Source organism: Hypomesus transpacificus, chromosome 11, assembly GCF_021917145.1.
Source record: "Hypomesus transpacificus isolate Combined female chromosome 11, fHypTra1, whole genome shotgun sequence".
Classification (NCBI taxonomy): Eukaryota; Metazoa; Chordata; class Actinopteri; order Osmeriformes; family Osmeridae; genus Hypomesus; species Hypomesus transpacificus.
In genome coordinates, this window is record NC_061070.1 from 12,401,835 (window position 1) to 12,411,924 (window position 10,090).

At 42.2% G+C, this 10,090-nt stretch overlaps 2 protein-coding genes across 2 annotated transcripts; both read left to right on the forward strand.

Annotated features, from left to right (window-relative positions):
• Positions 1-582: 582 nt before the first annotated feature.
• Positions 583-3,958, forward strand: yipf3 (Yip1 domain family, member 3). The gene is made up of 9 exons (XM_047029210.1): positions 583-843; positions 1,344-1,553; positions 1,709-1,815; positions 1,909-1,954; positions 2,088-2,180; positions 2,283-2,414; positions 2,527-2,640; positions 2,813-2,936; positions 3,017-3,958. Exons 1-9 carry the CDS (start codon positions 772-774, stop codon positions 3,145-3,147), a joined length of 1,029 nt encoding a protein of 342 aa, XP_046885166.1. The 5' UTR covers positions 583-771; the 3' UTR covers positions 3,148-3,958.
• A 256-nt stretch (positions 3,959-4,214) lies between these two features.
• Positions 4,215-8,569, forward strand: lrrc73 (leucine rich repeat containing 73). The gene is made up of 6 exons (XM_047029565.1): positions 4,215-5,285; positions 5,527-5,687; positions 5,860-5,982; positions 6,506-6,606; positions 7,514-7,625; positions 8,219-8,569. The coding sequence occupies exons 1-6, from the start codon at positions 5,014-5,016 to the stop codon at positions 8,281-8,283; spliced, it is 834 nt and encodes a 277-aa protein (XP_046885521.1). The 5' UTR covers positions 4,215-5,013; the 3' UTR covers positions 8,284-8,569.
• The last annotated feature ends 1,521 nt before the right edge of the window (positions 8,570-10,090 follow it).

The following is a 10,090-nucleotide window of genomic DNA, read 5'->3' on the forward strand; positions in this document are numbered from 1 at the left end:
CTTGGTGTAAAACTGTGGAGACTTGCTGCCATCTTGTGGAACATTTTTTTTTTTATGTTGTCACTTACTATGAATTTAATTACACAAGATTGACCTAAATAAAGAAAAAGCAAACACTCCTTATCTCGCTTTCACCATTTATCACGGTTGGGTAAGTAAAACGTGTGGATGTGCTTTGGCAACTACTGCTTTACTAAAAAGAACTATAGAAATGATAATTAGTATCAGTTAAGCAAAGGTTGAATGAATAATCTAAGGGAACAAAAGCAACCAAATGTGGAAAGAAAGGTGACTCCTGATTTAATATGGAGACCTCTTTCCCTCTCTGTTTCACTTAGGTTTCTGTTGTATGAGTATGCCTGGAGAAAGATGATGAGGAGTAGGGGTGTGTGCAGGCATTCACATTCAAATAATTATAGAATTATAGATTGATAATGTTTTTTTTTTTACTTTCTTTTTAGTAGCTAGGACCAGGTTGTAAAGCATGGAGGATAACATTTTGTTTAGGGTGTGTGTGTGTGAAGTGTTGTTTTATCTAGCTGCACCACATTCCTGAGCAGGAGGGGGCGATAATGCACAAAAAAACGGTATGCCATTCAGAGCCGTAAAACAAGAAGAAGAAGACGACGCAGTAGGCTAAACAGTGGAATTACATTTTGTAAGACAATAATAGTTTTTAAGTGACAAATAGATTGTCATATTTTGTATATGTGATTTAACTGCAACTTATTTTATAAGAGGCAGTAAGAATACATCGACCCTCTTAAAGCGATGTCTGAGTCTGACGGAAACAAAAACACGAACACGGAACCATGGGGCGGCTTTGATGACAACCTCATCCAGGTAGCTACAAGCTACAATTGATAACAAGCTGACTGTTGATGCACAAATAAAATATCCCAACTGTCTATATAATTGGTTATTTCCCTATTTTCGGTGGTTTTTCGTTAATCATTTGATAGTTTAAGCAAGTTGACGTACAGTTTCGCAAGGTGACAAAAGTGCCAACCAACGCCAGTGGCCATAAGCTAGGAAAATACTGCAAATTTGCATCAGTGTAATATAGCAAGTGATTTAAAGACGAAATGCTCTCCTACAAGACATAGTTAAGCTACACCAGGGCTAGCGGTGATAGTTGTCTTGAGTTATAGTTAAATTCCCCCCACAGCCCTGTCACTAAGATAATCAGATGTTCAAGGTATTTTTTCACAAAATGTGATAATGCTACGTAAAATATCAAAGTAAAGTAAAATATTATCCTAATAACATCATGTCATATTGTGTGGAGTGTATGTGAAGACAACATGTGTTCACCTTCATATCCTTCATCCTCCTCTTATCAGGGCAGTGGGTCTGCAGTGATAGATATGGAAAACATGGATGACACATCAGGCTCCAGCTTTGAGGACATGGGGGAGATGCACCAGCGCATGAAGGAGGAAGAGGAGGTGTCAGCAGAGGCAGCAGCAACAGAGGAGGAGACTGGAGAGGATGGCGAGTTCCTAGGCATGAAGGGCATCAAGGGCCAACTGGGGAGACAGGTGGCAGATGAGGTGAGCTTAGAGTATGACATCACCAACACATGAGGTGTCACTGTTTGATCAGATTTATTATGAGGATTCACATTTAAAATTGCCTGTGGCTTTTCACTTCTTTTGACATTAAACATACAAATAATTGGATACAAATCCAACATCTATGTTCGCAGGTGTGGGAAGCCGGCAAAAGGCAGGCTTCAAAGGCCTTTAACCTATATGCCAATATAGACATTCTCCGACCATACTTTGATGTAGAACCGATACAAGTTAGGAGCAGGTGAGAATATGTTTATTTATTTTCGCCAAATCTGTAGGCCTTTATATGGAGAAATTTGATATTTTGACTGATGGCTAATTTGTTCCCATATAGGTTGATAGAATCAATGATACCCATCCGCATGATCAACTTCCCACAAGTAAGGGCTTCATTTATTTATCTTAATTTAGTGGCGCTCTGTTTTGAAGCAACACAATGCCGATTTAACCAATTTAACAATTGGTAACGTATCAGATATAATATCCTCATCTATTCTTTCTCCTTGAACACAGAAAATAGCTGGAGAGCTGTATGGGCCCATGATGCTGGTTTTCACTATGGTGGCCATCCTCCTGCATGGGATGAAGACATCAGGAACTGTCATTGTACGATAACTCTTCCTGTGATTACATTGCAAATGCATGTATGCTGTACTAATAGTACTGAGTATATCTGTTCCTTACCAATTCATTACACTTTCTTGATAGAGAGAGGGTACTCTGATGGGGACAGCCATAGGAACGTGCTTTGGTTACTGGCTGGGAGTGTCATCCTTCATCTATTTTCTGGCTTACCTATGCAATGCCCAGATTACCATGCTTCAGATGCTGTCCCTGCTGGTGAGTCAACATGTCACCTTCCTTACACCACAACAACAACAACTATAAACAGTATGAGGAATGCTGAAAGATGCTGTATCTCACTGTTTGTTCCTACTGTGTGCCTCCACAGGGTTATGGCCTTTTTGGGCACTGTGTGGTGCTCTTTATTACCTACAATGTTCACTTCCACTCCCTGTTCTATATCTTGTGGCTGGTGATTGGAGGACTGTCCACTCTGAGAATGGTAATGACAGACCACTGATTGTCCATGGGGCTTTAGGGAAACGATCTCAGTATTTCGAGCAACATTTATTTTGACCTCAGTGGTGACAGGTTCCTTAGGTTGTTTCCATTTTCAATCAAGGTGTTCTCTCTCAGTTCTCGCTGAAAGTCGTTACGTTCCCCCTCTGTCTCAGGTGTCTGCTCTCATCTCTCGGACAGTCGGCCAGACACCTCGTCTCATCCTCTGTGGGACGTTGGCAGCTCTGCACATGCTCTTCTTGCTTTACCTCCACTTTGCTTACCACAAGATTGTTGAAGGTAAGTGTCCATCTGAGATACTTTGCACTTTGATTTTGAGACATGTCACAAGGATTCAAGCATTTATCTTCTGTCTGAAGGAATCCTGGACACCTTGGAAGGACCCAATATACCCCCCATTCAACGGGTGGCTAGAGATTTGCCTGATGTGGCCACAGCTGCTGTGAATGCCACAGTGAAGACCCTTGCAGTCTTTCTGAAGTCACACTGACTGTGAGCCCAAACATATGGCTGATAACCGGACCTGGTCTGCTTTGTGTTGGTGTTGTATAGCCGATGGAGACAGGACTGAAGGTCAAAGACTATGATGGGTAAAAGTTGGCATAATGTCTTCTTTAGACAGGAGCATAGTTGAAACATATACTTGTCGTGTTGTTGATACATTTCCAACTGATTCCATGCTTTTTGGTTCAATGGGATATGTCATGTTTACCTGGTTGTTCTTGTGCCACATTAAAATACAGCTTAGTGGAATGGCACCTTACATATGTGTAAATATCAACTTATAAGTTACCTTGTAATATGATTTATTGTACCTAAAAGAAGTTTGAATGCATCATAGTTTTATTTTAAAAGCAGGTAGTTGACAATGTTTTCCACTAGACATGTTCTCACCTCTTGTGGGTTTTGTTACATACTGTAAATTATAGTACATGGGGACAGGGACCTTGAATCAATGAGTCGTGCCTATATATGTGTTCTGAGGGGTTAATCAGTGGGGGCATTCTGTATATAAAATGGGGAAAAACAAATTTTAAACAAAGTTTCTCCTTATCTGGAACTATTACTGTATCACACAATTGAAGTTGATGTGATTTGAAAAGTTTATGCCAAATAGTTTATTGTGACTTGGTTATTTTTTCCATCCCCTTTTCTTTTTCTTTTTTTGTATTCCTTTTCTGACCATTGTTTTTTTTGTGCTTTATTTTTTTTGGGGGGGGGGGGACAACTACTGGTGTTATGTTTTGGATTATTGAACAGAAAGATACAAAGCAAATAAACTTTATTGATCTGGACGTTTATATTCCTAAAAAACAAAACATATATGGCTTATCATAATGACAGATATGCGCAAGCTATTTTACCAGGTGATAAATCAACACACATTTCCTTGAACTGGATAACAAATGATGCCTAAATGAGTCCTATATATCTGATGCAAGAAAGCGAATGAAATAGCTTGAAGCTATAATTAGTTTATGCCCTGTGCTAATTTAGGATTGACCAAAGCGCCTACATACTGATGGCACGTGACCAATATCGGTCTCATGCAAGACAGTAGCGTACAGCCATTGCTCCGTTCATTTCTTCCTTACGGTGGAGCCATTATACTTAGATGTGCAGCACTAACTAGCAACTAACCAGCAATGGAAGCGCCTCGGGGAAAGGGGTACACTGCTGTACTCTTGAGAGAATTGTTAGTGCATTAATAATTCTAACTGGAGAGCAACATGTGACAATCAGGCAGTAAGGACTTCATCCTGTTACGGTGACATCGAGAAGAGGGTGTCCATAGTAACCGACACCTGCGACGGGGGCAAACAAACGTCTTTCCTTGTGTTTAAAAACGGAAGCTCACGAGAGGATTAGACATTTGTGCCGCTTGAAGGGACATTCAACTGGGAACATATTCGAGTGTATTTGGCGGGTGACAACAATGTACCAACGTATGTATAGCCTGCATGGCCTGCAGTAGGAGTAGCAGATTTAGCCACGTTATAGCGTTGTAGGTGGGTGATGTCACCGCGTGAAGCAGCTGAGAAGATTGTGCAAATTAACTTTGGATACCTCGCATATCCGTTGGGAAAGAACGTAGGCCTGTTAATGACTATTGCACTAATAAATGTAATGTTCAGGTAAGGTAGCTATTGATTGAGCTATTGGTTGATATAACTTGCTTTACCATGCCATATAGCTAGCACATACGCCAGCTATTGAACAACTTTGGACAAGAACCTTAATGTAGCCGGCATTTGGATTAGTTATAGCTATACAATCGTTACATTTGGACTTTTACGCCTAAAATGCAGGCTACCTCAGCTGGGTTAAAACCTTGAATGTACACGACTTGACCAAAATGCTGCCAGGTTCTATTCAGATAACTGGAGAGACACTCTCGGGGGCCGAAGTAAAGGACATATGCGACAGCTTGAAAGAGAATAGTGTTAGGCTTCTGTCTGTCAGAGGATGCCAGCTTTCAGACCGCGACTTCGGCCGGGTATGTCGTGGTGTCGCTGAGTCACACTCCTTGGCTCAACTCAACCTGAATCTCGGTGTGGTTTCGAGCATAAACCGGACAAAACATCTTGCCGATGCTCTTAAGGCCAACAGATCAATTCAGACTTTATTGTAAGTAGGACATTTTTTTTCATATTGAATACATCAGTAGAAGACATCAGTTGTCTCAGTACAGTTTAAAATATGTTTTAGGCGCTTGAACCCTAGATTTATCCCCCCCGTGAAATTATTAAGTAATATTTACAAATAACTTGTTTGATTATTTGTCATATGAAAGTCAAGGTGCAGCTACAATAATACACACACACACACGCACACGTTTTTCATGTCTCTCCCTATTTCTCTCTCACAGTCTCCATGGCAGCCCCTTGCTAGATGCAGGACTAGTCACTCTGAACACAGCCCTGTCAACTCATCCGTCCCTGGTGTCACTGGACCTTGGTGACTGTCTACTGGGGGATGAGGCACTAAGGCTCATCTGTGGTATGCTGCCCCCAGATGGGGCCAAATCAGGTACAGCCTAGTTCACACTTGCTTTACTTGAATAAGTATGATTGTTTAATATGCAAATAAATGCATAATCACACGTCATTACTGTGGAATCCACGCTCAGCCTGTAATTCAGTGACTGCATGGTTTTGAGATGCTGAAGGTCATTTGATGGTAAGTATCCAATTGTCTAAAGGTCTACGGGAGCTGACTCTGAGTGCTAACCCAGGCATCACGACCAAGGGCTGGGCCCGACTGGCCATTGCTGTGGCCCACAGTTCCCAACTACGAGTCCTCAATCTGGACTATAATCCCTTAGGTAAGCACTAAACACCTGTTACCATGCATACATATGATCTATTTGTAACCTCTGGTGTTTATCCAGTAATCCGCCCCTTCATCACTCAATACCTTGTTATTTAATGCCATAAAAAGCATGTGTTTGAATTATTGATAAGCAGAATAACGGTTTACTAAAGAAGCAAACACTCTTGAAATACCAATGATATTCATCGTATTCGCCGGTTGCCTCATGCAATGTCCAATCAGTGTTATTCAGGCGCGTCTCCATGACAACCTTCTGCTTGCTCACACTAGAGAGAAAATGAGGTCCTCTGTGGAACAGGTTGTTCCCAGTTCAAATTTCAAAGTGTCAGTTAGGGGGCAATATGGCACAGTAAAAATCATCCATCTGTAAGAAGAATGACAATCTCACTTGGACGGTTTTCATGGCACCGACCTGTCCTTTAATTAATCAACTTCATGCTGCATCAATGGTTGTCGTCTCGGGTCTCCGAGTTCAGATATTCATGGCATGGTCGTGGGTTCTGTTGGGTCTCCAGGGGACCAGATAGCAGGCATGCTGGCAGTGGCTGTGGCTTCCAGTAGAACTCTAGAGGTGTTGGACCTGGAGGGAACCGGACTCACTAACCAGTCGGCACAGGTCTGTAACAGCCACACCATCATACAACTGAAACATAGCTAGGACAGTCCAATTCGATTGGATTGTTGATTGTGGTCGTATCTTATGGTCACAAAGCTTTCCACATAATAACACTTTTCTATAAAATGACAATGCTGGAGTCTCTGCAATTTGAGGCCTAGCAAACGTCCACTAGGTGGTGCTATTACATAGAAAACCACAACATCACAGCCCTCCAAGACACTCTAATTAAGAAGTCAATCCACTTTCTCGGGAGATGAAATGTGGCCTTTCATGTCCATTCAGATCACTGCAAGACAAGGCAGGGGAGAGCTGAACAGGGCCCAGGGCTAGTGTGGCAGAGTCTTAGTCTGGTGACTGGGAGGACTCCTGGTCTTTGATCAGAGCTTTTCATCTCGACAGCTCGCCGGCCCTGTTCCCTACCCCTCTTAGTCTCACTGGTATTGACCCCTCACCTTGAATCTCATCTGCATTAAAGATGTGTTCCCCCCCAACCGCTAGAGGAGAGTCTCCTCTCTCCCCACCTGTACCTCAGCCGTCTGGTAGTCAACTCAACAGCTACCGCAATTGAAAATGTGCTTCAGTTTTCGGGGCTTTCTCACCTACCATTGCTGCCTTTCAGCTTCCGTTTTCCTTCCACACTTAAAGGGTCTGTCCTTGGGATGCCTATGTGAAAAGACCGTGTTTTCATTGTATGCTTGTGAAAGACCCCTTGGCATAGCAATTTATTTAAGGTTTTAACATGAAAACGGATTATTTTCTAACATTTGAGTAAATCACATGTGAACTGATTCACTTTCTGTGAATAGTAAAAGGATCTATTTTTTTTCTAACGTAGACTATTCAAGTGGTATGGGCATACACAACAAATGGCATGAACTTACTTTTGTGCTCCCCCATTCTCCAGGTCTTCCTGGACATGGTGGAGAACTACCCCACGTGCCTGCGCGTGCTGGTCCTGGCCGAGAACGCCATCAGCCCTGAGCTGCAGCAGCAGATCTCCGATTTGCTCTCCGAGGGTGAGGAGGAGGAAGACATGGAGGCGGAGGCAGCGCCGCACAGTAGGAACCTGCTCCCCACCAGGGAGAAAACCACCTGGCTCCCCCACAGCAGTAAGGGCTGAGCTGGCCGATTCAAACAACAGACATGCTTTCCCCCTGTCCTCTCCATCCCGGGTCAGATTGGTCATGTCACTGTCTAGACATGGCAGATCGATCTCTCCCCGTCTTTCTTTGGCTTCCTGTAGATGCAGTAGGAGGGATCTGTGGCCTGTCCTTTGTTCTAGTCGAGCTGTGTCAGATCCGTTTATCCCTCATTCTAGATTTGTGGATCTGTGGCCTATTAGTCAAACAGTAGAATAGGATATTTCCTATCCTTCTGTGTTCCTGTCCTCTCCCATCATTGATGATATTCTATAAAAGGTAGATCCATGTCTTGATCTGTTATACAATAGGTCCACAGGCTCTTGCAGATAAAATATGAGCATTTAGTGTAAGCTGTTGTACACAATTTTTATTTGAGATCCAATTGTTTTAGGGGGCTTGTTCCTATTTCAGGAGTGCTGTAGAGTTGTAGTCCTAAACCGGTCTCCCGTTGTTTCTGACCCTTGCAGACTCCCAGATGATCCTGCTGACTTCAGGTCTAGGTGAGAGCCTACTGGCTGAGACTGAGATGTGAATCCACACACTTCCTACTTCAGTTTGATTTGTATTCCTTTGACCCTTTTTCCCTCTGCACTTGATTCAGTTGAAAAATCACAATATTAGATATCTTGCAACCAATCACATTTGCATGACCTGTAGCACTTGTACATAAAATAGCTTTTTTTGGAGCGGGCACAGTACCTTAATACACACCAAGTGACTTATAGGTAATAGTGAATTATTTATTTTAAACATGTACTGTCTATTTATAGTTCACGTTTAAAGATTATGTAACCAATGAATGTTTGTATGCTCTGATAGACTATACAGGATTGTTGTGATCTGATATAAAAATAAATCTGTTTACATATTCTTAAAAATGATTGTTTAAATCGTTTACTAATTCGCATATTAATTGGTCATCATTCGTTTTCAGACCTAACTGGCTCTCCATTTTGATACAAAATGTCGAAATGTAGACTGTGAACATCATGTCCAATCTGCTTGGAGTCAGCATAAGCAGTCCTTATGAAAGAAGATAAATGAAACGTAACGAGCATCAGAGCACTGAGCAAGTCAGCAGTATCATGACGACAATGCAGTGGTTCTCTGTTTCATCCCCCTTTCATCCCATACACCCCCTACTCACTCACTCTCTCCTCTGTCTAGCACACACAAGTCAGTGGAGCCTCTATGCCAAAGCTGATTGTCCTGCATACTATTGGGGAAAGCTTTTATTCCTCCAAATCCCATTGTTTGAGATTTTATGTGTTCCATACATATTTAACTCCGGTCATTAGCTACACAACATTACGCCATTGAGCTCTGGATTCTCTGTAACCTTGGTGCAAAGTTCCCTAACAAATCATTCCACTCCCATTGTCATACTGTGGATATAGAGTACAAAACAACCAAGGTCATTCTATCATGGCTGACAAGGATCGGGAATCTCTACACGGCTAACTAGGACACAGATAAAGAGGTCTGAGGTCATTCTGTGCGATGCACACCACAGACCAACAGATGTCCTATGTATAGTAAGAGCACTCTAATCTCTCCCATCTCTTTCCATGTCACAGTCAGTTTGTTGGGTAGTCACTTTCATATGGCATGGTCATGCACATCAGTGATCTACTACTAAATGACTAAATGTACTACTGAGTAATCCTATGAGACAGCCTTCAGTTGGTTAGGGGGCATTATGATAAAACACACTGGATATATGATATGTATATATCAACATCACCGGCCGAAGGTGATCCGTCTCCCAGGATCAGGAGCTGCCAGCTCATCTTGATGACTGAAAGATCAATAATTTATTGACATCTAGGATCAATCTCCCAAGTTGCTATGGGACTTGGGTAAACAGCAGGCCGTTTTTTCCGTGTAACATGTCCAACCTTTGTAAAGGATCTGATCTTGTTACACTTGAACCTACCTCGCTGGACAGATGCCTGTGCTTCGACTGTGCACCTGGCGTTATGAAAGTCATCAAGGGAAGAGTACTAAACACTGCATGTGGTTTGTCACTACATCAACAGAATACTCTTATAAACAGCTAATGATTAGATCATGACTGTCATTACACCTTCACCAAACTGACAACTAATAAGACTCTTAAATTCTTAAAACGACATATTTGTACATGCCATTAATGCTAATACTATTCAGTGGCCAGGAGAGCCTCTGGGGAGGCCTGCTGGTTCACTGCTTGGTTCTGCCTCAGAAGAAAGCTGCCAGAGATTACAGAATGTCTGCTTTGCAATCTGATGCCACTCTTGACTCAGTGGGAAATCTCTCATCTCTAAAATGGACCCTTAATTCAATAACAACTACCTTTA